Source organism: Lichenostomus cassidix, chromosome 7 (assembly GCF_008360975.1).
Source record: "Lichenostomus cassidix isolate B80296 chromosome 7, HeHo_3.0, whole genome shotgun sequence".
NCBI classification, from domain to species: domain Eukaryota; kingdom Metazoa; phylum Chordata; class Aves; order Passeriformes; family Meliphagidae; genus Lichenostomus; species Lichenostomus cassidix.
In genome coordinates this window covers 15,489,270-15,514,149 of record NC_139488.1, presented here as the reverse complement: position 1 = coordinate 15,514,149, position 24,880 = coordinate 15,489,270, and the positions used below count along the sequence as shown (strand labels likewise).

The 24,880-nt window shown below is 41.3% G+C and overlaps 2 protein-coding genes across 2 annotated transcripts in view; both read right to left on the bottom strand.

The window, feature by feature from the left end:
* Positions 1 to 1,778: 1,778 nt before the first annotated feature.
* On the bottom strand, positions 1,779 to 4,362 carry LOC146434608 (intraflagellar transport protein 70B-like). Its single transcript, XM_085066357.1, has one exon. The coding sequence runs from the start codon at positions 4,329 to 4,331 to the stop codon at positions 2,289 to 2,291; it is 2,043 nt and encodes a 680-aa protein (XP_084922483.1). The 5' UTR covers positions 4,332 to 4,362; the 3' UTR covers positions 1,779 to 2,288.
* Positions 4,363 to 5,295: 933 nt separating this feature from the next.
* The window catches only part of PDE11A (phosphodiesterase 11A), a 116,832-nt gene continuing 97,247 nt past the window's right edge, over positions 5,296 to 24,880 (bottom strand). Inside the window, exons 19-20 of the mRNA XM_085066356.1 lie at positions 24,129 to 24,212; positions 5,296 to 10,532 (exon numbers count right to left, since the gene is read on the bottom strand). Of these exons, the coding sequence (XP_084922482.1) occupies positions 10,371 to 10,532; positions 24,129 to 24,212 (246 nt within the window). The 3' untranslated portion in view covers positions 5,296 to 10,370. The remainder of the gene's footprint in view (positions 10,533 to 24,128; positions 24,213 to 24,880) is intronic.

The window sequence follows — 24,880 nt, the reverse complement described above, 5'->3', positions numbered from 1 at the left end:
AGCCTGCGGCCAAGGAGCACTGCCTTCGCGCAGTGTGTGCCAGAGCCGGCGGGCTCTGCCACCTCTGCCCATTCATGGTGCACCCCTGTGTGGGCACGGGAGGCAAGGAAGTGATAAAGCACTTGCGGCTGCAAATCCTGGCAGCAGTGCTCTCATGAAAGCCACATTACAGCTGTAGGGAAAACCAAGAGCACATGAGTATCTAAACTGCTCTCCATTAGAGGGCATTCAACATTTGCATGGGCACGAACCTGCAAAGTGAATTTTTTTTAAAATGTCCAGTGACTTTTACAGAAAATGCACAATGAATATTAAATAAAGGGCATTGCCTATTACTGCACTTCAGATGCTGTTATGTGGTGTGTCTTTTAAAAAACTTTTTTTAAAGGTCATACTGTTTATGCTGCATAATATATAATACAATTGCACTGTAAATTAGAGACATGCTTTACAGCCTGCTGCTGTGCCTCATGGAGGCGAACAAAATTTGAAATCCCAGGTCTTGTCCCAGTGGGGAAACAGTTGTGGGAAATATTTAATATCACAATAATCAGGGGCTTAATGGCCTAGTGATGAGCTATGGAGGCCTCTCTAGGACACCTTGCTGCATCTCCTGTCTCCTATATAGTCTCTCTAGACCATTTTTCCATTCTTGACACTGTTAAATTTGATTTTAATTTACTGTTACATGAAGTTTAGAGTAAAGTAGAGCATTACCTAATCCACAGCCATTTTCTTTGGCTGCATATGATATGTTCTACCTTGACAGGCTTCTCCTGAAGCAGACAAGAGTTGACTTTCTCCATGTTGAAATGGTTGCAGGCCTGTGCAGTTACCTATATACATTAACTCTCAGGAAGGATTAATTATTCTATTCCTTTATGATAACTTCAAAACTTCAAAAATGCTGTTCTCTCTCTTTCCAGGTAAACCTCAGCAAAGAAACTGGATTCTGAGGGACATGCAGCCTGATTGCAAAATTCCCCCAGGACAGCTCTTCAGAGAGCCAGTATCAAAGGTAAGCAAATGAGTTAAAGCCATGGATTTTTGATCCTTATTTTAAAAACTTCAGCTCACACATTGCTTTAAAAGGCAGAATACACAAAAAGGAGTGCAGCCATGGAGCACAAGACTGCATAAAAACACTGGAAGGCATCTTGGTCTCACTTCACAGTGAAACGCATAGTATGTTTGAAAATGGATGGGGAGACTGTTGAGAAAATACACTGGCTGATGCCAGGGTGATGGAAATGCCAAGTAAAGGGATTTAGCAAATAAACAGGGTTTTGGAGAAGTGTTGAGAGATGCAGGAAGAGTAACACAAGGAGGAAACTAAACAGATTTCTTCCACTGAAAGGCAGAAGCTGTAAGCCTTGCATGAAATGGAAGTTACATGTGTTTTATTTTTTTTTAATGGACAATAATATAATTCCACATTCACAGGGTCTCTTACCGGAGACTATTTAAGGAATAGTATTTGGATTAGAGGGCCTGCACTTGGAGGACTGAATTATTATGTAAGCCCTTGGTACCAACCAGGTTTGCAGGGCAACAGCTGCCACCCAGATGGATGTGGGCACTGGCACTCCGAGGGGCAGCACTGAGCAGTCTCTCTGAAGCCAGTTATGTCCAGTCAAAACAAATTTTAGTTCAAGGGTAGATCTAAACCAAATTACCACCCTATTAGAGCCTTCTTGGAATATATTCCTGGTCCCTGTATTAGTTACAGAATTTGCTAGAACACTCGTGCATTACTAATGAGCTAGCAAAAGGAAACATTTATGTTTGTAGAACTGATTTTTTAATATAAAGCCATTTATTGAGTTTAAATATACTACCAGTGTGATCTGAAACATATCAAAAATACCTTGGAAAAAGCAGAAGAAAGGAATGTTTCACACATAGGCACAAATCAGCGAATTAAAACAACTGTTTCTTCAAATTCCATCCTAGAAGAGACAGATAATTTTTTTTCAAATGTCAACCAATATAAAGAAACTTGATCAAAATTTGAGAAGGATAAATATTGCCTTATGGGTGAAAACTCTGTCATAGTTCTATTATGACGTTCTTGGTCAACACCTCTTAAGCTTTATTTAACATGACTGGTTACTGAGAATGCCCCTAGTTCTTTGGTGCAGCTTAATTTCATAAAAATACGCAATTTTCTACTGAACGTTGTTAAAATACAAGACAAAATCTTTATAGAGATTTTTGTGAGGATTAGCATCACCTCACAAGCACAAGAAAAGAAAAATGTTCTCATTTCTGCTGTATGGTAACAACATTTACTCAGCCCACCCAGTGATCTTATACATCAGTGCCCTCAGAAGCCTGGCCTCATAGGTGACTGTGTTTTTCCCACTGTGAATCCCACTCTCTTCAAGGGGGTGCTCAATGACAGCTGGGATGTTTCTTCCGTACTGTTCACACTGCTTCAGAAACTGCATACACTCCTCAATCACACTGTCCCGCAGCATGATGATGTGCTTGGACATGTTCTCCAGCAAAGACAGGAAACACCGTTTGGCATAATACCACGTGTCAGTGCTCAGTTTTCTGTTACACGGCTCCAGGCTTTTAATGATCCTTGAAATACCAAAGTCATAGTTTCCCTTCACACAGTACAGAGTACCAATGACTAGATTGACAATGCAAAGATGGTAGGTATTTTTATCAGGATTATGATAGGACAGCTGCTCTTCTGCCTTCTCAATCTTCCTCATTAGTTCCTCTGCATCTTCATTCTGGCTTGTCAGGATGTAGGAAACACAGAGGTTTGCTAACACAATGGCACTGACATCAAGAATGTTGTCGTAGTGCTTTTTAACTATTGGCTCATAGAAGCTAATAGCCTCTTTATACTTGTTCTCTTGCATGAAGAGCACGTGAGCCACATTGAGCTTCCACACCTCATGTTCCTTGCAGAACTCCACTGATTTGTGGAAGATCTTTTCTACCATTGTGTAGTTCTTCATATCCCAATAAATCTTTGCCTGGGCCATCAAGACAGGTACATATTTATCCAGAGTCTCATCATAGTCATTAATTGCCTGTTTTAGAGCTTCATCATCCCAATTTTGCCTAGCTTCCTGTACCTGCTTTGTGAGTTTTCTCAGCTGCTCAGTCATTGTCCCTGCTGAATCATCCAGCTTATGAAAAGCCTCCTCAGGGGCAGTTTGGCAAGTAATAATGGCGTCCAAGAAGTTGTACAGGTAAGGTGTGAGCAGTTTGTAAGTCAGATGGGCATTCTCTGCCAGCACATCAGCTGCCAGGTCATAGTACTGATGCTTGCAATAGAGGAGTAGCAAGTTACCAAAAGTTTCCGGTGGATAGGGGTTCTGCAGGAGAAGAAACTGCAGTTTCCCAAACCCGTCAGTGGGCTGGTTGTCCATGTTCATTAGCGCTTGGTTGTGCAGCGTGACTGGATCCAGCTCTTCCTCGGCCCTGGGCGGCATATCTGTGAGTGCTTCCTGCGCCGCTCGCACGTTGTGCAGCTGGTACTCGATGGCCGCCTTGAGGTTGAAGGCCTCCACCAGCGCCGTGCGGTGCAGGAGCAGCGTGTTGCCCACACTGCGGACGTCGATGCCCTCGGTGGTCATGCCCACGCTGAGCTCTGGGTGCTGGTGGATGCCGCGCTTGATGATGTCGGAGATGTACTTGAGGGCAGCAGGGTACTGCTTGGCCGCGTAGGCGCACAGCGCCATGTTGTAGGACAGCTCCGGGCAGTACCCCAACACTTGCATGGCGCTGGCAAACTTGCTGCTGGCCTCTTCGTGCCGGCCCTGCCGGTACAGCAGGCAGCCCAGGTTGACCTCGGCATCGGCCCGCGCCGAAGGGTCCTCTGCTTCTCCGGCTCCGCCATCGGCAGCGGCGGCGAGCTCCTCCTCCACCAGGCTCTGGGCTGCCGGGAGGTCGCCCTGGGCATAGTGGACGGCGGCCTGCAGGCGCAGGGCCCGGCGGTGGAAGGCGGGGGCGTCAAGCAGCGGGCTGGCGGCGCGCAGGGCCTCGGCGAACAGCCCGGCCTTGTAGAGGGCCTGCGCGTGGCACAGCCGGTACGGGAGCAGCTGCGGGTGCAGCGCCACCAGCTGCTCGTAGCACTCGGCCGCCGCCGCGAACTCCTGCAGCTGGTAGTGGCAGTAGCCCAGCAGCGAGAGGCAGCCCCGGGAGCGGCAGTTCTTCTGCAGCCCGCGGCTCAGCAGCGACGCCGCCTCCGCGTAGCGCCCGCCGGCGATGAGCCCGTACACCACGGCCGTGTGCTGCCCGTCGGGCACCTCCGCGGCCTCCATGGCCTCCCGCGGCACGGGCAGGAAGCGCGCCCTCGCTGCCATGGCAACGGCGCCGCCGGGCGGAAGTGCTCCATGGCGGGCGGGCGCTGCCCCGGAAGCGGCGGTGCTCGCAGTGCCGGGTGAGCGCGGCGAGGGGCGCCGGGGATGCTCCTCCGGCAAGTGAGAGCTGGCTCCGGGAGCGGAGCCGCGTTCTCTGCCTTTGCCCGCCCTCCTCTGTTCCTCTCCCTGCGCCCATCTCCCGAGCACTGACACGGCGTGTTCAGTGCCGAGTCCCAACTGGCGCAAACGGAGCCTCTTGAAATAGCTGCCTGGGCCGGAATGTTTCCCTCGTTTCGGGATCTCGTGCAGCTGGAAGGAATAAAGAGTACAAATCAGCTCCTGTATTTCTAAATGTCGTGTAATAGTTCCCTTAAGCAGTAAGAGTTGTAAAAGGCTCTAAGCTAAACACGTAAGCCAGGGCGGGAAACATTTAACTGCTGTCTTGGGCTTTGTCAACATGAAACATCACCTTTACAGCCCATCAAGATTCAAAGTTGGTTAAGGCTGGTGGAAGGCAGGAAGTATGTTTGTACCTTGGCACAACCTGCCAGCTTTCCTGCAGCGTTCAAAAGAAGAAGAAATGCCTTCCAGCTTAGTTCAAAAATGTGCTTTCAAGGGACTTCTCCCCCCTCCCCAGCATCTCTACTGAACAGTGATACTCCAGAGCACAGACTGTATAATTTGTGTAATTTTTGTACATGTGAATAGCTCTTAGAGTCACCAGTCAAATTTGGTTTCTGGTCTTTCCAGACTAATGCCAGGTGTATCCAGTGAAGAAGTCTGGTTTGCCCCCAAGAATGAGTGCTGCAAGGTTGTGTGTGAAAAATCGTATCTGGGACACTCAGTCACATGTGTTTTCAGGATCTTCTATTTGTGTGATTCAGTAATCAATAGACACAGCTCTGATTGATCCCAACAAGGTAGTTTTAAAGAAAAGTAATAATAATAAAAAAAAAGAAAATAATAGTAAACCATTAAAATTATTTATTTTTTTTAAAGACCAGTAAAACCAAGTTGCTAATTTCAAAAGCATGCTTTGAAAGCTGAACCAGCATAGTTTGATCTACTAAGCAAAACAGTAAGAGTAATGGTTTTAAAAATGAAAAAAAAAAAAAAAGGAAAGTAAGCAGAAGTATTTTAAGTTACACATTTTGCAAGCATCTGGGATTCACTTGCATTAGAACAGACACGTGGTGTTTCTGTGCATGTCAGTTTCCCATAGGCAAACGTTTAGGGCTTATAATGGTATTCCCTGCAAAACTGTAAGATGCAGTGGCTAACATGCTTATTAATTTTTAATTAAATACAAAGTAATCCAAGAAAGGAAAGGTAACAAGCAATACACAGGATGTATTCCAGTACTCGCACAGTCCAGTGATGGGAATCACTGGGGTATCTCAGTTCAGCGGATTAGACATCCCACTTCATTGCTATGTTAGAAACCATTCACATGATTACTCTTTGAAAAATCTTCCTCTGACAAAGCCAGTAGAAAACCTTCATGCTCTATATTTTCTTGCCCATAATAACGTAAGCATTGAAGTGCCTGTTAATGTTTGACATAACTTTGAAATAAACTTGTTTTAAAATTTCACTCAATGCATAAATGACTTATCAGGAACAAAAATTGTTTTAATTTTATGAAGGGAAAATAAGTATTTGGCGTGTAGACCGAAACACTCCTGTTTTTCCACTAGAATTAATTTATCTAAACATTACATTAGGCACTGCTGGTTGCAGTTTTTAAAAGTAATTTGTGGCTACTAGTATTGGATTTGTTGGTATCTACAGGCACATTATGAGATTGCAGTGCACTCTAAGAAGTAGCAATTAGCAAGGTCACCAGACCAGAAAAATGCAGCTGCTCTACCAAGGACACCATCTGAAGAAATACCTGAGCTAAAATGAAACATACTCCTTTATTCTGTGGTTACAAAACATATAGTTGACCTTCTTGTCAAGACCCCATGCCCTGTAAATAGTAGGGGTTGGCTGTGACAGAGCTGCGTGGAGAGTGCCACGTGAGGCATCCGGTGTAAACCTCAGTGAGCTACTGCTGCCTGACCTTGTGCAGCTCTGCTTTGGAGCAGGAGCAAAACCACATCCTGACAAGCAGCAGATGTCTGCATCTCCATCACATTAGGAAGCTGTTCTTGTTTGTCTGTAGATCCTGGGCTGGGAGAGAATTGTCTAATTTTATTACTTGAACTATGGCCAAAGACACCTTTTGGACATCTTGTTCTTGGGAGGTTCTTCTGTCTGAACCACACGGGAGTCTCTAACCCAGGTGCTTCTTGCCTTGACCAGTGTTCAGTTTTCTGGTGGGGTCGGAGTGTCATGTTGCAGGGGAGCACAGTAGTCCAGGGGACTGCACACATGAAACCTGAGCTTTTCCACCAAAGCCTGTCTGCTCCATGCCTTTTCCAAGAGTGAACCTGAAATTGGGACTGTACCCAGTGGGCATCCTTGTCTCCTTGCTGAGAACATGAAAGGGGCTTTGGCAGAAGGGCAGGAAACAAGCCTACCCTTGTCACTCCTCACCAGCTGGTGGGGAATATGCACCTGCAGTTTGAAAGCCTGCTGGAAATCAAGCAGAATTGGAATATCAAGCTCCTTCCTGATTACCATTTGCAATTGCAGAACATTTATGGTGGTTACTTTTTAAAGTATTGTTTTATTTGGATTTTATTTCTTCATGAGGAAAGGTTGATTTTGGTAAGTGGTTTCACAGGTGGGAATCCTGAGTGAAATTACTATTTGGCCTGAACTACCTTTGAGTATGGGGATGAAGACCCAGATCTTCTCCTGAGCATTTTCTGGTGACAAAATGAGGGCTGCTGCCTGGTTCTTGTGAGACCTCAAGGCCTGTAATTCATGGGCCTAGAAACATGACTGAGTTCAGGCTGCAGTTGGCACAAGTCAGTAGGACACCTAGAAAAAAGGCATTGCCATTGAATCAGCTTGAAGCACCTCTGGTGTCCTATGGACAATCCATTATGCCCATCAGATTTTAGCATTGGAATTGTTAATGTTAGGGGCCTCATTCAAGGCCAGATTTCCACTTACAGCTGGGGCAAATAAATGGTGACTTGTCTGTTGCTGAAGTGTTGGGCATTTCCAGGGAAGGGCCAAGCAGCGCTGTCCTGGGTAACAGTTGTCTTCTCCACATGCTCTCTTGATTTGTCCTTGCCTCTTGCGGACCCATGTTTTATATGCATTCACAGAATTAGGCTGATGTCAATGTTTGGGATTTTTTTATCTCTCCTTGTTCAGCAGGCAGGGAAGCAAGTAAAAGACAGAGAATGAGATTAAATAACCTACATAATCATGTCTCCTGTGAATATCTCAGAGAGTTTGGCAAAACTGATTGAAATACTGGGAAATTGTTTCCCTATCAGAAATAATGAAAAGCAGATAAAATTTCTAATAATCAAGTTTATAAGCAGTAGCTAAAAAGTGTTTTCCACAATCTTAAAATATAATAGACTTGAAATATGTTTCTATATTGTACTGCATGCTTCCACAAAAAAACATCTTTTTCTCACAAAATTTTTTTTGCTGTTTCCTAAGCTAAGTCTTAAAAAAGGAATATAAGGTTTTTGTTTGTGTAGTAGGTTATTTTTTTTAAAGATTGAGCTATATGATTTTTAGAGACCAAATTCTGTTCTGAGATGCACTACTGGGCCCCCCAGTTTCAGTAGGGTTGCTTGGTTTTGCCTGAGAACAATTTGATAAGATCAAGCTGTGTGCTCTCATTTTCTTCCTTGTGATGGAGGAACAGAACCATAACATTAGTCAGCAGTTTCTGAATTTTGACCCACAATGGCAAAGATACCAAAAGACAGGAGAAATAGATGGAGGCAATTACAAACAGTCACTTGATTGATGGTTGACATTGTAAGGGCTTCAGCTGTGTGTCAGGCTGCGGTGGTGCCGAATCCCCATCCCTGCCAGTGGGTGTTGCCATGGGCAACAGTGCAGTGAAGCCAATAAAAAGGAGAGGAAATGAGGAGAGACTCAACCTTCAGGGAGGCTGTAGGGTATGCAGTATAAATTATGTTATACTGAGTAGTATGCAATATCAAAATTCAGGAAAGCTGTGTGTACCTGCCAGCAGTACTGTTGGTTCCTAGTATCTGTTTTTCCCATAAAGTATGTGTTGTAGGTTTGTATGGCTTGCTGCTTACTAAACTGCATCTGGCTTTATTCAGAGAAGAAAGAAGCAGTAAAAGAACAGCAGAAACATTTCCATTTGGCGCATGTACTCACTGCAGTGCAGTTTGCATTTCTGCTCCTTCCCTGCTTCCTTCTGCTAGAGAGTGATGTGGTTCACTTGTGTACTAACAGACTGGCTCACAATACTACTGAATTTCCAGCTATTGTCCTACACACCATTAGAAGCACAGAGCATTTTTGTTTCGTTGTGTTTCTTTTAAAGAAGTGATCAGCAGATTTGTTGTTTCTGTTTGATTGTCAGACAGATGTAGTCAGCTTTTCTAAGCTTTTAATGACTCCATTTCCTTAGAAAGGAGAAAGGCTCTTTTAGCATCTGGTCAGCTAGGCCAGGTTCTGATTTCTATTAAGTTGGTGCTAGTTCAAGGTAATTCCACTGAAGTAAATGGAGTTTGGCACAGGTGTAAAACTAAGCTGAATTTAGCTTTAATTTCTGCTGCCAGACAACCCTATATTTGGAATCCCATTTTTCATGGAGTACAAAGGCTTTTTTCCCCCCTCCTATGAATGGGCACTTGTAAGCACTGCAACATGACTCCTCTTGTGTCCAGTCATGCAGCAGAGAAAGCACCCTCAAATCACAGATCACAGGTTTGCTACATTAGTGATCTTGGCACTAATGGAAGGAGACCAACATTCAGGTCATCACACTGAGACATGTTTGGTTTTGTGACCTATCATGTTTGATTAGATTTTAGGGACACCTTTACCACAGATGTTGACATGTGAGCCTTGACTAGTACTGTGCTACCTCTAATAATAGCATCTGAAATTGTACTGCAAGAACTGCAAGAACTGCAAGAGCGTAAGAGGTAGTCAGTCCATTGTGATGATATTCTTCCTCTCCACCATGTCAAAATACTAATTTCAACTGGAAATTCTACTAGAAAGGCTTACCCATGGTCTGCTTTTCAATGTAATATAAACCTGAAGCACAAAGCAACAGATTTCCTTTTTTATTTGTATTCTATTTTCATAAAAACCCATTAATCTTTTCCTTAGGCGACGCTGTAATTTAAAAAAAAAAATGTGTTACAAGAGCATTTTTTAAACGGAAAAAAAAAACCCACTCTAAAATTACCATGCAGTATTTTGCCTTTATGCAAACTTCCTCTTGCTGAGAAATTTGCTGCACTGTTAATATGAATTTCTCAGGGAAGAAGGGACAGCTTGGTGTTTTTAAAGATAATAAAGTTTGTTTGTAAATGTAGCAAAGGTAGGCAATTCTAAAGGCCCTGATCAATCACTAAGAAGCTTTGTTGTAAAAAAATACTTCTTCAGAATACAAAGCAGGCTTTTCAGAACATTCAGGCATAAAAGAGAGGAGGGAGAGTAAGAGAGGAACATCACAAAAGCAGGCATAATTGATTCATAACATGTACTGAAGAGATGCAAAACAACAATGTAATTACACACTATTCTGTTTTCTGCAGATCCTTGCATATGAATTGGCCAGCTTGCATCCCAGTCCTGCTCTGTATTATTAATTTTATTAAGCTGTGAGTTCTTATATTTCAGTCTGTTGTCAGCTTTACAGATTTTTACAGAAGCAGTTGAAATGTAGTGGAGCTGAGTGAACGCTTCTTCTGTTCAGTCTTCCGTGTCACTCCAGATACCCGTGCAATCCCACTGCAGGCCTTCCATTCAGTACCACTAAGCCTTGCAGGAAAAGCAAACTACGCTGCCATCAAGATAATATCCAATCAATTAAGCATATCTGTGAAAGCATTTCTTAAAAAACAGTGGGTCTAAGCTTATGAAAACCCTTCAGACAGCTCTTATTATAAAGCGACACTGTTATTTGCAGGCTTAATTTATGTCTTTGAGAGACATGGTGAAGCTAGAGGAAAAGGAGGACAAGGATGCCGCCTGAGAAGGAAGTCTTTTTTGGTGCAGCTCCTCCCATTTACCTCTATTTACTGCCACGGAGTCCAGCATAGGCTTCAGTTTCACATTCAGCTTCACTAGACACTGGAAGAAGATTAAAAAGAGGATGAGAGAAAAAATACTGACAGTATATCCACTCTGATAGACAGTTCATGGCATAATAGATGAAGAAAGGTTTAATCTGCACAGTGCCCCTACCCTCCTCACTCCAAGCTGTAAATACCTGTGGAGGTAAAACTTATTTTTCTCATTGAGATCTCTTTACTTATCTCACTCATTTTATGTGAGGCTTTAAGACAATATGTAAAAGAAAGCACGTACGATGGCAGAGTTGCTGCTCAACTACTTTAGCTTTCTTGTAACCCTTAAAGATAGTCCTTTTGAGGGATTCCCAAGTGCCAGAGGCTACCAGCTATGGCAATTATGAGCAGGAGTTCCACTGGTTGGATGGCAAGTTGGACAAAGTTGAAATAGTCTCTCTAGTGCTAGACTCTTTATTCCTATAGATGACTTAAGCACAACGGTACTGTGCTTTCCCAAGCTGGCAGAAAAAAAATTTGTGTGTGCTCAAAATAAATAAATATAATGAATTTTCTTTGAGATTGCACTGAAATCACCTCTTCTCTGCATACCCAGTCTGAAGCTCACAGAGGCCAGTAAGAATCTTTTATCTGGTTTCATCTGGCTTTGAATCAATCCCCAAATGATGTAATTCCTGCATACGTTTGCTACAAATTTATTTTCCCTTCCCCTTTAGTATCAACTGCTTATGTGAAAAGACCCTGAATGCTTCACTTGGTTTTGTATTTACGTTAAAGAGAGACAGGACCTCATTAACAGCAGCACTGGATGTCAGGAAAGGGTTAACCAGTTACCTCCCACGTGGTCATGTAATGTGTCTTTTCAGGACAGAGGAGTATTCTTTTGTAGCTTTTCTGATTAGCAAGCAGTGGCTTTTGCTCAGAGCTGGGCAGCATGCTTTCTCCGATAGCATGGAAACTATTTATTTGTCATTGAAAAGAAAGGGTTAGTGGCAGATTAAAAAAAAAACAAAAAAGATAGCAAAAGTTGTTCTTCTGAAAGTGCAGAAAATTATAAGAAAACGGAAGGAAAGGGGAAGCAGGTAGTTTTGCAGTTGATCAGTTTTTGCTTTAAATAGCAGGGTTAACAGCAACTGCTTTAAGTCGTCCCCAGAGCCAAGACATCACTAAAGAGCTGGATTTTTTTTATAGCTAGTTTGCAAGTCATGGGAGCTTGGCTTGAAGTCCTGGTAGATTTTTAATTGAGCTATTATATGGTAATTAAGGGTTAATGACCTGATTTTAAGATGTGCTGAAAACTTGCAATTTCAGTTGACTTCAGTAGGAAATATGAATGCTCAGCACTTATGAAAAATCACACCATGAGGAAGAAGCTGGAACTTGAAGCAAATCCACTTGAAATTATTTCCTTAGAATATGGCACAGACTGGGCATATAATTTTTCAGTTTTGGACCTTTGGTAAGAGGCAGTCTCTGCCCCATAGAGCACTGCTTGCTGCTGCTGATTGTTCATTTTATGGAATGGATAAGGATTTTTAACATTCCCATCACCATGCCTCAGAACTCTCCATTTTTATGTCTCTAGCTCAGACCACTGTGCATTCTTTAAACCTGATTTGGCAGAGTCTAAAACAGAGGGGCAGTAATACATTATAAACAGCTGAAAATATCTGAAAAAGCTCACTGCCATTACCATTAGTATTACCACTGCCAGCTCAGTGTCTAGAGGTAGCACATGAGATACTCAGCCTTTGATAGCAATGTATCAGATCCTTTCTGTGCCCAGCCAGTATCTTCAAAAAGTTTTTGTGAAGTATTTGTCCAATGTACACTTTATATTAAAAAAAATCTACATCTATATGTGTATCTACATCTATCTATCATCTATCTATCTATATCTATATCTATATCTATATCTATATCTATCTATATCTATCTGTCATCTGTATCTATCTATATCTATATAAGCAAACACCCTGGTGGTTAAATCACTGTTTAAAAATCAATGTGTTTCAAATCTCTCTAAGCACAAAGTTGTTCTGCACTCACATCCTGTTAGCCCCAGGATCTGTAAGCACAAAATGCAGTACAGGCTGTTCCTGTCATAAATGCTATACCAGGAACCTGTTCCAGCTACAGGCAACAGAGCTCAGTGGGACTGTGGCCTCTGTCAGTGTGGCTGTGCAGCTCTCGGCTATGTCTGTGTCCTTTCTGTAACCTTGTTTTTTTGCCAAGGCTGACCACAAGACCGTGATGCTTTCCAGCCTAGTGCCAGGGAGCAACTGCAGAGGTCTGGGCATGACCTCCTGCTGTGCCTGTCCCTCCAGGCCTCAGCATATGCCATGGCTTATGGTTGGAGACAGCCCTGTCACGTACTGTGCCAGGAGGACTGCGAGTGCTCGAGGTGCTTGCATCAATTAGCTTTGCATCGACTGCAGCAGAGACCAGGAGCCCAAGTGGGCTGGGAATAGACTCAGGAATCACCCCCACAGTTCCATGGTAATCACTGTTATCGTGTGAGCTGTAAACGTATTTTAAATCTCTAAGTAAATACACATATCTTTCTTCAAAACATAGATCTAAGCGGACATGGGAGTCTAATAACCCAGGTGTAACAGAGGCTACCAGGTAAATAACAAGAATGGTTAACTACTAACATTAACTTTGATGGCATAAATTATAAGGAGTATTTAAGAAAGAATAAACCATGTCTTTGATGTTAATTTTTACCATAGCACCAGCAATTAAGTCAGTGGAATACATACAAAATATATAGTGCAATTTTAAGAAACTTTATTTTGTTATACATTAATTTAGATTAGTGATACTTGACAGTGCAGATTTTGCACTTGGTCTATAAAATGTCTTTATTCAGACATTGATTTGATGTTTGAACCACTGCTTCTGTATTTAGTATCCTTTCACTTTGGGACTTTTTCATTCTGATCTAGTCTTTTAATTAAACTGACTACTGTAGTTCCTATGGAAATTAGCTTTTATTTTATTTTTTCCAGCTACCAAAGCATTTCAGTAGGGCTTCTCTGATACAAAGTGCACAAATTGGATTTTATTTCTTCTTGAGATGTAATTAAAAACTCATTTGATTACTATATATCTGGCCCTGTTTTAATTATTAAACTCCAGTAATCAATTTGCTTTTATGAAGCTTCTGGGAAATTATCTCAAAAGCAACACATTCCTCTCCCTTCTGGCAGGGTCTGGACCATTTACTGAATTACATTCAGAGCACCTGTTCCTGATCTGGATTAAACCACCAATTTATTCCCAAAGCTATTTAAGTTTATTTGGCTGTAGCCTTGTCAGGGTTTTCCACCTCCTGGCTGCAGTTTTTGCTTTCCATTTTATTGCATGAGAACCCCATGATGTACTGCCCCTCCATGCTATTATTTTTGATGCATGCCTCTTACAAACAGCTTTGCTAGTGATCTGTCTAATTTGGTATCTAGGTTCTTAATGCCTTATTTTGCTTGCCTTCCTAGGAAAAGGCTTGGTCTTCACCAGCTGTCTGACATGGGATACCACCACATAAACTCAGCAGCTCCAGAAACACCCTTTTCCTTGTCCCTCCTTGGTGCAGCAGACAGGCAGCTGGGCTCAGTCGGGACAGAGGGAGCCTCTGCTTGGGGGAATTCCTGTCTCCTGAGGCCTGGGACCTCCCTGCCCACTTGCAGTCCTTCCACTGCAGTGCACCTGCCTTGCTGCACAGCAATAGGTACAGGATTGGTGACCTTTCCCATTTTATTCCCATTACAGTAAAAGCTGTTTTTAGTCACACAGTGATAAAGTGTGGGGAGGCACTGCCCGTTCCAGCGTTAGGAAAAGCCAGAGAGGTTTGCAGTTCCCTTCTACATCCACGTATTGCCTCAGATGTGTGACTAAGCTATTTGTCAGAAAGTTACTGTATAGCAGTGACTTTTTCTTAGCACCTTCAATTATTTAGATGTTTTTGGGAGTGTGTACTACTCTGCCTACAGCATTCTTGCCCAAGGTATAGCTCTGCTTACAAATAAGCTCCTCCAGCACAAGGAAAGGTTAAAGGCACTTCAGCACTTCACTGTGTGCACCTGGGAGAGGGGCAGGGCTGCCTGAAGTAAGAGCTCAAAATGCAGGAGGGCATAAGATACTCAGAGGAAGCTATTTATGAGAGAAGGTAAGGAGGGCAGAGTGGTTTGTTTACTGGGTTTTTTTTTGTTTTGTTTGTTTGATTTTTCTCTCTTGGTGTGTAGAAATGTATATTTTGGTAGATAAAGCATAGAGAATGCAGAAAAAGTAACACTAGAAACAAACCCCTTCAGGGAGAGGGTGATGGGTAGCAGTGGAGGCATTTTTTGGTACCTCTGGGTTCCAGCCTCCTGTGGCATGTGGGGGAGAAGGCTTCATTTGCTACATCACCTTTATCTCTGGGGAAGGACATTAGCTGAAACTGCCAAAATGCAGCACAGATGTGGTCAGATGCTAAACTATTGCTGAAACAAATACATTTTGTTGTATTCTAAGACTAGTAGCAAATCTCTTTAAAGAGGAGCACAGTATGTCCTAACTTAGAAACACAGCAGGACTTCCAGAGTATATACTTTTCTTTTTTTCCCCCCCTCCCTGCCAGAGATTCTCATCCAAATATTGACCAATTCTGACCTTGCTTAACTTATGAGCTTTGACAAGATTACAGCTCATGAAAGTATGGTTGCGGGGCTAATATTTGTAAAGTGAGTTTATGGAATAAGACCATATAAATTCATTTTTATGACTGAGCACATATAAAAAAGTTATAGGTCTCAGTGTTCACTCTACTTTGGAACCCAGTGGTTTCTAATGAATCACTTTTATTATGTAGGCAGTTTCTTAGTTGGAAGGGAGGACCAGTGACCGAGAAGCCATAGGGATAAATTCAGACTCGGTGTAAGCATATGAAGCATTGTTGAAGTCAAGAGAGTCATGACCAGTTACAGCAAAGCTGAATTGGACTCCTGAGTTTTGCTGAAGTGGCTTTCACATGAGAATACATAGGCCAAAGGTGAGCCATCTATCTGAAAGTCCTTGAACTTCAGATTAGTTCAGATAAAAGAGAACCTGTGCTGCAGTCATGCACAGATTTTATCTTCATAATACAAATACTTAATGGAAATTGTTTTGAAAATGCAAAAGTATTTCTGTATTTATGCCCATATACTAAATCCAAAAAGATTGCTAGAATTCTACCTTCCATAGTAGAATACAGAAGATAAAGTGATACAGAGAAGATGCAGGGGTTAACTTCTATGAACCCTTGACTGTGTGTGTATATGAATTAATTGTTTGCCCTCCTGATTCAGGACTGTATTTATCATTATGTTCTGCAAAAAAATACAGTATTTGTGAGGGGTTCAGAGTTCATGAAAATAAAACTTATTGCAGTCTCCTTGTGGTTGAAGGGGACTTTGTTTATTCCTTCTAAGGCTTACTGAGGAAGGGTCCTGGTCATCAAGTACATAATGCATTAGTGCTTTACTTCTTCATTTCTTGCAGGGATTTTTTTCCTGATGCCTAAAAATGTAATTAGATGAAATGAATTTACTACTAGTTTCCCTGATAGAAAACAGAAGTTTCTTTTAGCGTCTCTCTAAAAATTGTTAGTGGATGGAAGCCAGTTGTGACTGGAAAGGGATCTAATACATGCATAATTGTTCAGCTCTTCCACTATGAATTAGTGTTAAGCTTCTTTCTGGTGATGGTATACTGTACTCCTTTGGAAGTAAACATGCATACTACAGAGGGGTGATTATAAAGGAAGATTCACCATTGGTGAAATGTGCTGGGTACTTCAGGGAGGAAAGTATGTACAGAGCTCCTGGTAGCAAAATGTGCACAGACCAGTATCAAGCAGATCATGCTGCCAAAGGGAGAGTGATTCTGAAGGACTGGGACCAACTGAAGTAGTTCAACTGATGTATTGCTACAGTTGTAAAGGATTCATCTGTTGTTCATAACAATTTCATGAAACCAAGGGTTTGCTCAGAAGAGTTATTATTTCATAAACAACTTCTTATTTAACTCTGCTGTTTATGGTTTTGATTCTACATCTAGAGCATGCAAGAGACGGAATGTTTCTCACTCTTTTCCTTACAGCATTTTAACCAAGCAGCTGATCAATGTCTTCTGCCTTGCTATTAAATGGATTTTGAAACATTCTTCAAACCATATCAGTCTCATATGCCAGTTTAGTTCTTTGAATTTACCCTCAGCTGGGAATTCTGCAGGCAACTGTGATTCTGTTGTGTTAAACCCTTACTTGAAGTGTTTCATCCATCATCATTTCTAGTCCTTTTCTGATGTAATGTAGTTTGTGCTTTGTCTTTCTTGAAAACTGAATGGCTGTTAAATTATCCATTCATCTTCTTTCAGATTTGCTGTACAATTTGACTTCCCTCTATTGGCTGTTTCTTCTACCTTACCTTCCAACTTTTCAATCCACTTCCTCAGATCTTTATATGTGTTTTCATACGTGACTGCCATGTCCTTCACAACACATTGGGCAGATAATTCTAAGTAAAACAGCAACAGAAATTGTAATACTATGAATTATTCAATTTTTCTCACAGATTAGGGTGAAAGCCTTTAGTGAAGCTTAGCTTCACTGAAGTCAAAGGGAAATGCTTGTTTTTTCTATCTTCTCCCAAACACCTTTGTTTATGAACTGCCCTTTCATTTGAGACTGTTCTGGCATAAGATGACTCCAAGAAGTAATCTGAAGTACTCTCGTCTGAAGAGAAAAAGTACTGCTTTCCGCTGCCTTTTCTAAACATTTTGGAGGAACTTGTTGGTTCCTAAAATTGTTGGTAGTAATACAGTATTGCATCAATAATCTCAACAAGTTATGAAAATCATAGCAAAAATAATATTCTTCTAATTTTCAAAGGCAAAATGAAACCCTTCCTGTTCTCAGGAAGCAGAAAAAGAGGATCATGATCCTTGAGCTTCTTGTGAAAATATATTCATGACAGTCACAGACAAAAAATATTTGCTCTGAAACCACCAAAACTATGCTTTTCCATATTATACTGTAAAAAAGTGATGGACATAGATGGAAATAGCAAATAAAATTATTCTTTCTTCTTTTGCTGGTTTTTCTTTTTGTATAGCTCTTCTTAACCTTTTCTATTAGTAAGAAAATAGCAGAAAAAGGCCTCTCAAGAGTAAGGGCAATAGGTAAGAAAAACAGTTCTCTAATGCTTATTCCATTAGTGGAAGTTTTACTTCAGGGATAGTATCTGAGTTCTCTGTAAGTTCCAGAGAATTCATTCTGGGTGGCCTTGTTTAGATTCATCATTACTAGACAAGAAACAAAGCAAGAAAAGTGCTGAACCTACTTAAGTTCCAATTTCAAGGCTACAGAGAGATCCTTCCACTGTGCCAAAAATCTCTTTTCTCTGGGCCAAACCCTTATTCCTAACATAATCCTTATCTACCAACTTCCCCCCAGTACTGGCATTTGGCCTGATTAAGTGTCCTCTGAAGCAAATTTCTTACGAACACAGCAGAATATGTTGCACCTGCTCTTCCTTGGATAATATTACCCACTGGATTTCAACAGAAAGGGAGACTAATTTGATCTGCCAACATCTGTTTGATCTGCCTCAGTCCCTGGTATCACATACTGCATCCCTGGCTGATGTGCCTTACTAATCCTTGTCATCCAGGTGCTCTCATGAAACATAAACACATCATCTCTCACTCTCTGTGTCCAAATCAAATGTCAGAAATAAACCCTGCCAGAATTGTGCATCTTTATGGTACTCTTTAGTATCTATTGAAAGTTATCCTCCTCTTCCTTCAACATGCTACGAAGGAAAAGCTGGCTTCAATGATAATCACACAGAGCTGATCAAACTGCTTTCATTGAACAGGTTTTTCAAAATAGCCTAATCCTGGTTTTTTTTTTTTTTGGTTGGTTGTTTTTGTTGAGGTTTTTTTTTTTTTTTCCTTTTTTGGTTTGGTTTTGGTTTTGTGGGTTTTTTTTGTTTTGTTTTTTTGATTAAAACACTTAACAATGTATGAGCATTTTTTCATGGACTGTCTATATATTGCTTATGGTGACAATGAGTGAGTTCCCTGCCTCCCTGACTCGTTGCTAAGTTAAAATATAACAGCAGTGGCCTGACTTTTGTATCAACAATCCCACATATGGGTGAATGGTGGAAAACCATTTCTAAAATGTTCATACAAATAAAGTCTTCTTGGTTAAATAATTTTAAAAGTTTTTCAGTTCTAATTGTATAGACAGAACAGAAACTTCTAAAGGAAGAAGTCATTGTTTTGGCTGCATCTGATGACTCTTGCCTGGGTAAGGACTGAGCCATGCCATACAGCCTATTCTGGACAAGCAGGGCTTCTTAGAGGAGTGGTCCAAACCCTGAATTTCTTAAACAATATTTTGTCATGCAAAATTGTAATTGAAGGACAGACGGAAAGGGATAGAAGTGGTAACTGAGGAAGGGCTGCACCAGGTTATAGCAGTGTAAACATGATTGTTGAAGTCCGCCTTTTTAATGTTCTCTGCAAAGGAGAGGTTAATTTCCTGTCTTGTAATTTTAAGTAAAGTATATACCTTTGGGAAAAAAAAATCACTGTGTGTGTATGTGCTTCCAATTCAAGTGTCAAAGTCAACTCTTGAACCAGAGAAGTTAAAGCACAGAGATAGCAATGACTCTTGAAGATTTCTGTGTATTTTTTCTGTGCTTTGTAGAGGCTCTAGCATTTGACACCCTGCGCATTTAATCTAAGTTTACAAGCAGAGTAGATGCTTTTGCAGCTACATCATCGTAGACAACAAATAGATTTAATTACAAGGCCAGACATTATCTTCTGTAGGAAGGCAGGCATATCAGAGCTCTTGGAGCTGCGGACAGTGTGATTACATTTCTTTCTAAGTACTTCAAACAATGTGATAAAGAAGGATTCTCTCCCTTCACATTCCATTCAGAACACTTAAAAGTACTTGCTAGGCTGAATGTTTCTACTCTCCCAGGTTCCCCCTAGAATCCTGGACAGAGTAATGCAAATTCAATTCTGTAGATACTATTATATGTTTGAAGTTCTCAATACCCAAGAAAATCTTGAATAGCTCTAAAAATAGCACTAAAATGGAGCAGTTCAAGGGAGCACCAAGGTAGAGGTGAGCAGGGCAATCTCAGGCATGCATAAGCTGTAAAAGCCATGAGCTTCTTTATCTTCCACAAAGACATCTCCCTTAAATTTAAATAGCTGCTGTCATTGTCACTGACTACCTGACTATGTATTTATCTGCCCAGAAGCAGAGTGCATGGCCTTTGGCCCTGCTATTCATAGCGTTACTGTCTCTGCCTAACAATGCCCTGAACAGAGCTGGGTTTCTGTTAGCATCTTTTGTTCGATGTGAATCACTGAAGCTTTGATGTTGTTTGTGAGAAATATAATGATTTAAAAGAATAAGATCTTCACTCTGCCACTCTGTGTGCTCCCCACAGAGAAATCTAATCTGGGTTGGGAAAAATCTGTGACTGATCCTGTCTTAGGTAGACACAAATGACAGAGTCCAGAAGAGAAATCTGTTAGTGTTGAAACTCTTAGCATCTCTTTACTGGAGGGCCAGAGAGCTAATTTGTCTTAATGGTCAAAATTCCATTTCCTGTTACACAAGCATTTATGTTCAAATACGTACAGAATACTTTCTGTGTGTGGTGAACACAGCTGTCAGCGTAGCCATAGTGTTTTATTTTCAGTGGGATGCTTCAGATTTTTTGCTTTAGCTACATGTATTTCCTCTTTATAGGATATTCTAACAAAACAAGGGATTGCTTATTTTATACTGAAGCTACATTAGTAGGTTTGAAATGCTCTACAGTTTCAAAAAAGTGTATTTTTTAATAAATTATTATTCTAATAAGCTTGTTTCTCATCTCTACTGATAAATGCTTTTGTTATTGTCATTTTTGAATGAAGAGCAAATGTGATGCAGTAAAGTGTAACGAAAGCCCCTAAAATTTGAGATTCAATGTAAATGGATGGCTGTTCTGCTAGTCATGCAAAAGCTCCACTACATAAAAATACTCTGATCTGTGATTACTACAGTAACAAAAGAAGTAAATTAATAAAATTATAATGTCCTAAGTGTAATAAAATGCAATGAAAAAAAATTGGGATGCTTTTATCTTCACAGACCTTTGATCCACAGTGTGAAGGAAATGGATTTGATTGCTAAGATATTATGAAATGGGAGGTGACTTGATTCCTACACTGAGCAGCAGATGGGGAGAGAGCAAGGAAGCAGAGCCATGGCTTACCTTGTGCCAGGAGCAGAGTCAGGTTTACAGAGCAAGCACAAAGGTTTTGGATTTAGACACTCAGATATGGGAAAATGCTCTGTGCATAGTTCCAGATATTATTTTTTTTAATGTATCTGCATCCATTTTCAGTCTTTACAGTAGCTCATGGTGTAGTACATTTTGTCTATCACTGACCTTTTCTTCTGGGTGGGATGGCCATTCCAAGGGGCAGTCAAACAGGACTGCTATTGGAAGTTGCATAGACCTTGTTGATTTTCCAGTGATTTGTAAACCTTCTCACAAAAAGATGCCAAACTCAGGAACAGTTCTAGCCAGGTAAGCAGAGGGATGTGATACATGCTCCCCAATTAAGGAGACTTCGTTATCCTTTACTTGGGACAGCTACTGCACCTCCAAACAAGTTGTCTTGAGCTATGTTAAGGAAGTGCAGAAAACAGAGCAGATAGGGCCAAATCTCCACAAAGGATGTTTCAGAACTGAGGAAAAAAAAAGTCTAGAAAAGCTATAACTCTCAAATATGCTGCAAAGTTTATATACTGTTTTAAGCATGAACCATTCCTCGTGGGCACTGTGGTGTAGCCTAGTTCATAAGCTTGAACTGCAGAGTGGATGCAGTTTGTTCTAGTACTGAGAGGCACTGGGATGGTGTCAGACCACTCCTGGAAGTTTGGGAAGTTCCTTCAGTAGTGCATACTTCTAATGTCTGCAGCTGCCAGGAATAGCCTACTCTTGGGAGTTACTTTGAGCAAAGGCAATTTCAAGTAGCTTTGCTGATCTCACGTGTGACTTTAATGGGAGTTGCCAGCATTCACTGGTTGCTGGGATCATCTCTGCTGTGTGTGTGAGAAATAACACAGAGCACAGCATTAGGTCATGCTCTAGCAACTACATTGCTAGGGACTGGTGCATTCCCCCCAGCATTCCCTTCAGGGCTCTGGATGTGATAGAATCCCACAAGGATTCAGGGTTTCTAATCACTAGCATGGAAAAAAATAAATACAAAAGCCTTGATTTTGTTCTCTGTGGTGTAATGTTGTAATTTTAGTATGAAAGTAAGTGTCAAATATTTGTGGGTTTTTTCAGGCATACAGTTTTTCTAAGTACCATGGTAGTGAGCTACAGGAGCACTGCTAATATTCTACTGATTTATCAGCTGCCACTCCATCTCTTTATATTGCATTTGTAATGATGTAACCTGTTCTCTCCCCACATGCAGTTCCTACAATGTATTACAATGGCAAGAATTTCAAAGAACGTAAAAAAAACAAACAACCCCCAACCCAAAATCTAGGATATGGTCAGAATTGTAGTGTTCAGCCAGGCCTAAACAGAAGATTTATAATGCTTGAATACTCTGCTGATGTGATATGTGTATTGAAGTTTGATTAAGCTGGATATGAAAATTAAAACTTGGCTCCACATTGAAGAGAGAATCTCCTGCAGTGTGATACTATGGCACTGAGTTTTCTGTTTACCCCTAAGGCTGGTGCTGCTATGACTTCCAGGTTTGATGGTGTCTCTTTTTTAAGTTGTTGAGCAGCAGGCTAATGGCTGCACAGCATGATGCAAACACAGTAGAAAGCAGGGAAATCAGATGTGAATATATTCCCCAGAGATCTCCTGCTAAGATGGAGCTAACTAACCAGAGCTTTAGTGCTCAGATGTAGTTTTCTCATGCAGAGGATGGCCTGATTATCAGCTCTTCCTGCTTTACTGTACATTTTTGGATTACAGATGCTATTAGAAATAATGAATTCGGTATAATACGCATTCTAGTGTAATATGAGCTATATTATTGAGAGGAACACTATTTTCAAAGACTGTCTGTCCAAGATCAGTGTCTGTCATCCCTCCCCCATATTGTCCAAAATGATCTTGGTATTTTAAACAATATAGATTCATATTCTTCTTCCATGCTTGCTTTGCCTTAATTGTTTGAAAACAGTAACTGCAGTTTATTTCATCAGGACAAAAACCAACCTTCGAAAGGGACAGAATCTCTTGGCAAAGCAGCAGCCTGGCTTGCTGCTTGCACAAGTGTCTGCTCTATGTGTCACAGAACCGGAATTGCCATTGCTGCTGGCTAGTAATTTCATTATTGCCATGGTTGCAGCCTCAGATGCCACAAGGTATTGAGGGGAGAGAGCACATTGTCCTTCTTATAGGCCTTCTTACGGGTGTTCTTACATCCTTATTGTATGATATGGGTAATATACTTGGTCTATAAAATGAAAGGAACTGCCAATCCATCGTCATTTGTGTGTAGGGAAGTTCAGTCCTAAGTTAATCATTTTAATGTTAACATGGGAGCTTGTATTGCTGTGTATCATCACTGACCCATTCCCTGCTTCGAGGTCTTAGGCAGTTTAGGCAGTGGGAACAGGGAGAACTTGTTGCAGTTCCTCAAAGATGCTGAGTAAGAACATCTTCCTGTTTTCTCAGATATCAGTGACCAGTCAGTCTTTGTTGGCATAAGGCAGTCTGCGTGCTTTCAGTCAAATCCTGAAGCTATTTAATCCAAACAGGCAGAAGCATTGTTCTGGTAGGAAATAATTCTTTGTGAAATGGTGGTCAAGCACTGGAACAGGCTGCCCAGGGAAGTGGTGGAATCACCATCCCTGGAAGCATTCAAAAAACCTGTAGATGTGGTGCTTAGGGATATGGTTTAGTGTGGACCTGGCAGTATTAGTTTAATGGTTGGACTCAATGATCTTAGAGGTCTTTTCCAACCTTAATGATTCTGTGGTTATCTCTAGCCTTAATAAAGGAGTACTTGGGCGCTTACACATGGTATGCCAAGCACCCAGGCAGTCTGTGTAGAAGCACCATTACAAAAGTAAACTCTGAGTTAAACAGCACAGGTTAAACCACAAATTGTTTGTCACTGACCTTAAAGGCTTGGCCTAGAGTGCCCCTTAGCAGTTTGGAAAAGTGCCAGAAGGAAGTGCAAAGGCTCAGGCTTGAGCTTCCCTTTGGGGGAAAAGCTTTGGACAAGTTTGACAGCACCTACTGAGACTGTCTCTCTGGCACATCTCTGTAAAGCACTCCATACCTCACCATCATGAGAATCAGTTTGTCTTAAACATAATAAAGTAAGCAATTGCCCTAGCCATTGTTATAACTTAGAGGGGAATTATTTTTACAGACATTACCACCTTCAGGGAATCTGAAGATTCCTGCCTGGAATTCAGACTTTTGGTAAAGCCAAAGATAAGAGCTCACATAGCCTTCAAGGCTGCTCTGGAAGCCAGCTCTTTTTCCCTAGAGAGACAAGAATAATCTTCTCAGGACTCTAAGGAGCAGTAAGTAAAAATTACCTCATACAATGGCATGCAGATGCTATCAATCCACTCGAGCTGCAATCTGGGTAGTTCATGTTTCCTGTTCCGATCAAAAATGGCCTGAATTGAGAAGGGAACAAAAACGTCATGCTTTATTACACTGGAGTATTTTACAGACACATCATCCAGCACTTTGCAGCTATGATCAAATTCTCACAACCAGAACACTTTGTAAACCATAACCGATCTCTGCATCTGTCTTCCTACTGCTTTGCCTGGCATGAAAAATAAACTGTTTATTTTCAATTCTGTTTTGAAACTTTTAGGCTGAATGTGTTTGTGTTTTATAATTTTGTGGTGTAAAATAAATACTCCACAGTTGTAGTTGAGCTGGTAAGTAACCTCTTGTAGGAATGTAAAGCAGATACCTTTGAGCAGAATTTTCTCTTTTTTGACATAGGGTTTTCCAGCTCAGCAAAACAGTGATGGATCTGGGCTGGTTCTCTCCCTCCCAGTTACAGACCCATTTTGCAGAACCAACCACAACTGTGAATCCAAAGGGCTGGAAATCAATAGATCTGTTTTGGGAGAAGTTATCACTTTGTTTCTGTGGAATCAGCCTAATTCACTGCTCGCTGTGAGTGAGAGGGCTCCCTGTTATGGAAAAAATACTAAAGCTATTTATAGCAATACACTTCTTTCCTACCTGTCTAGGCTGTTGGATGCAGATTTTCAGAACAAGAGTCCAAAAAAAAAAAAAAAAGCTCTGGCTTTTGTCTTTCTCAGTG

Excerpts from the sequence above, each read along its gene's own strand:
- LOC146434608 (XM_085066357.1), bottom strand. The coding sequence starts at position 4,331 with ATGGCAGCGAGGGCGCGCTTCCTGCCCGTGCCGCGGGAGGCCATGGAG.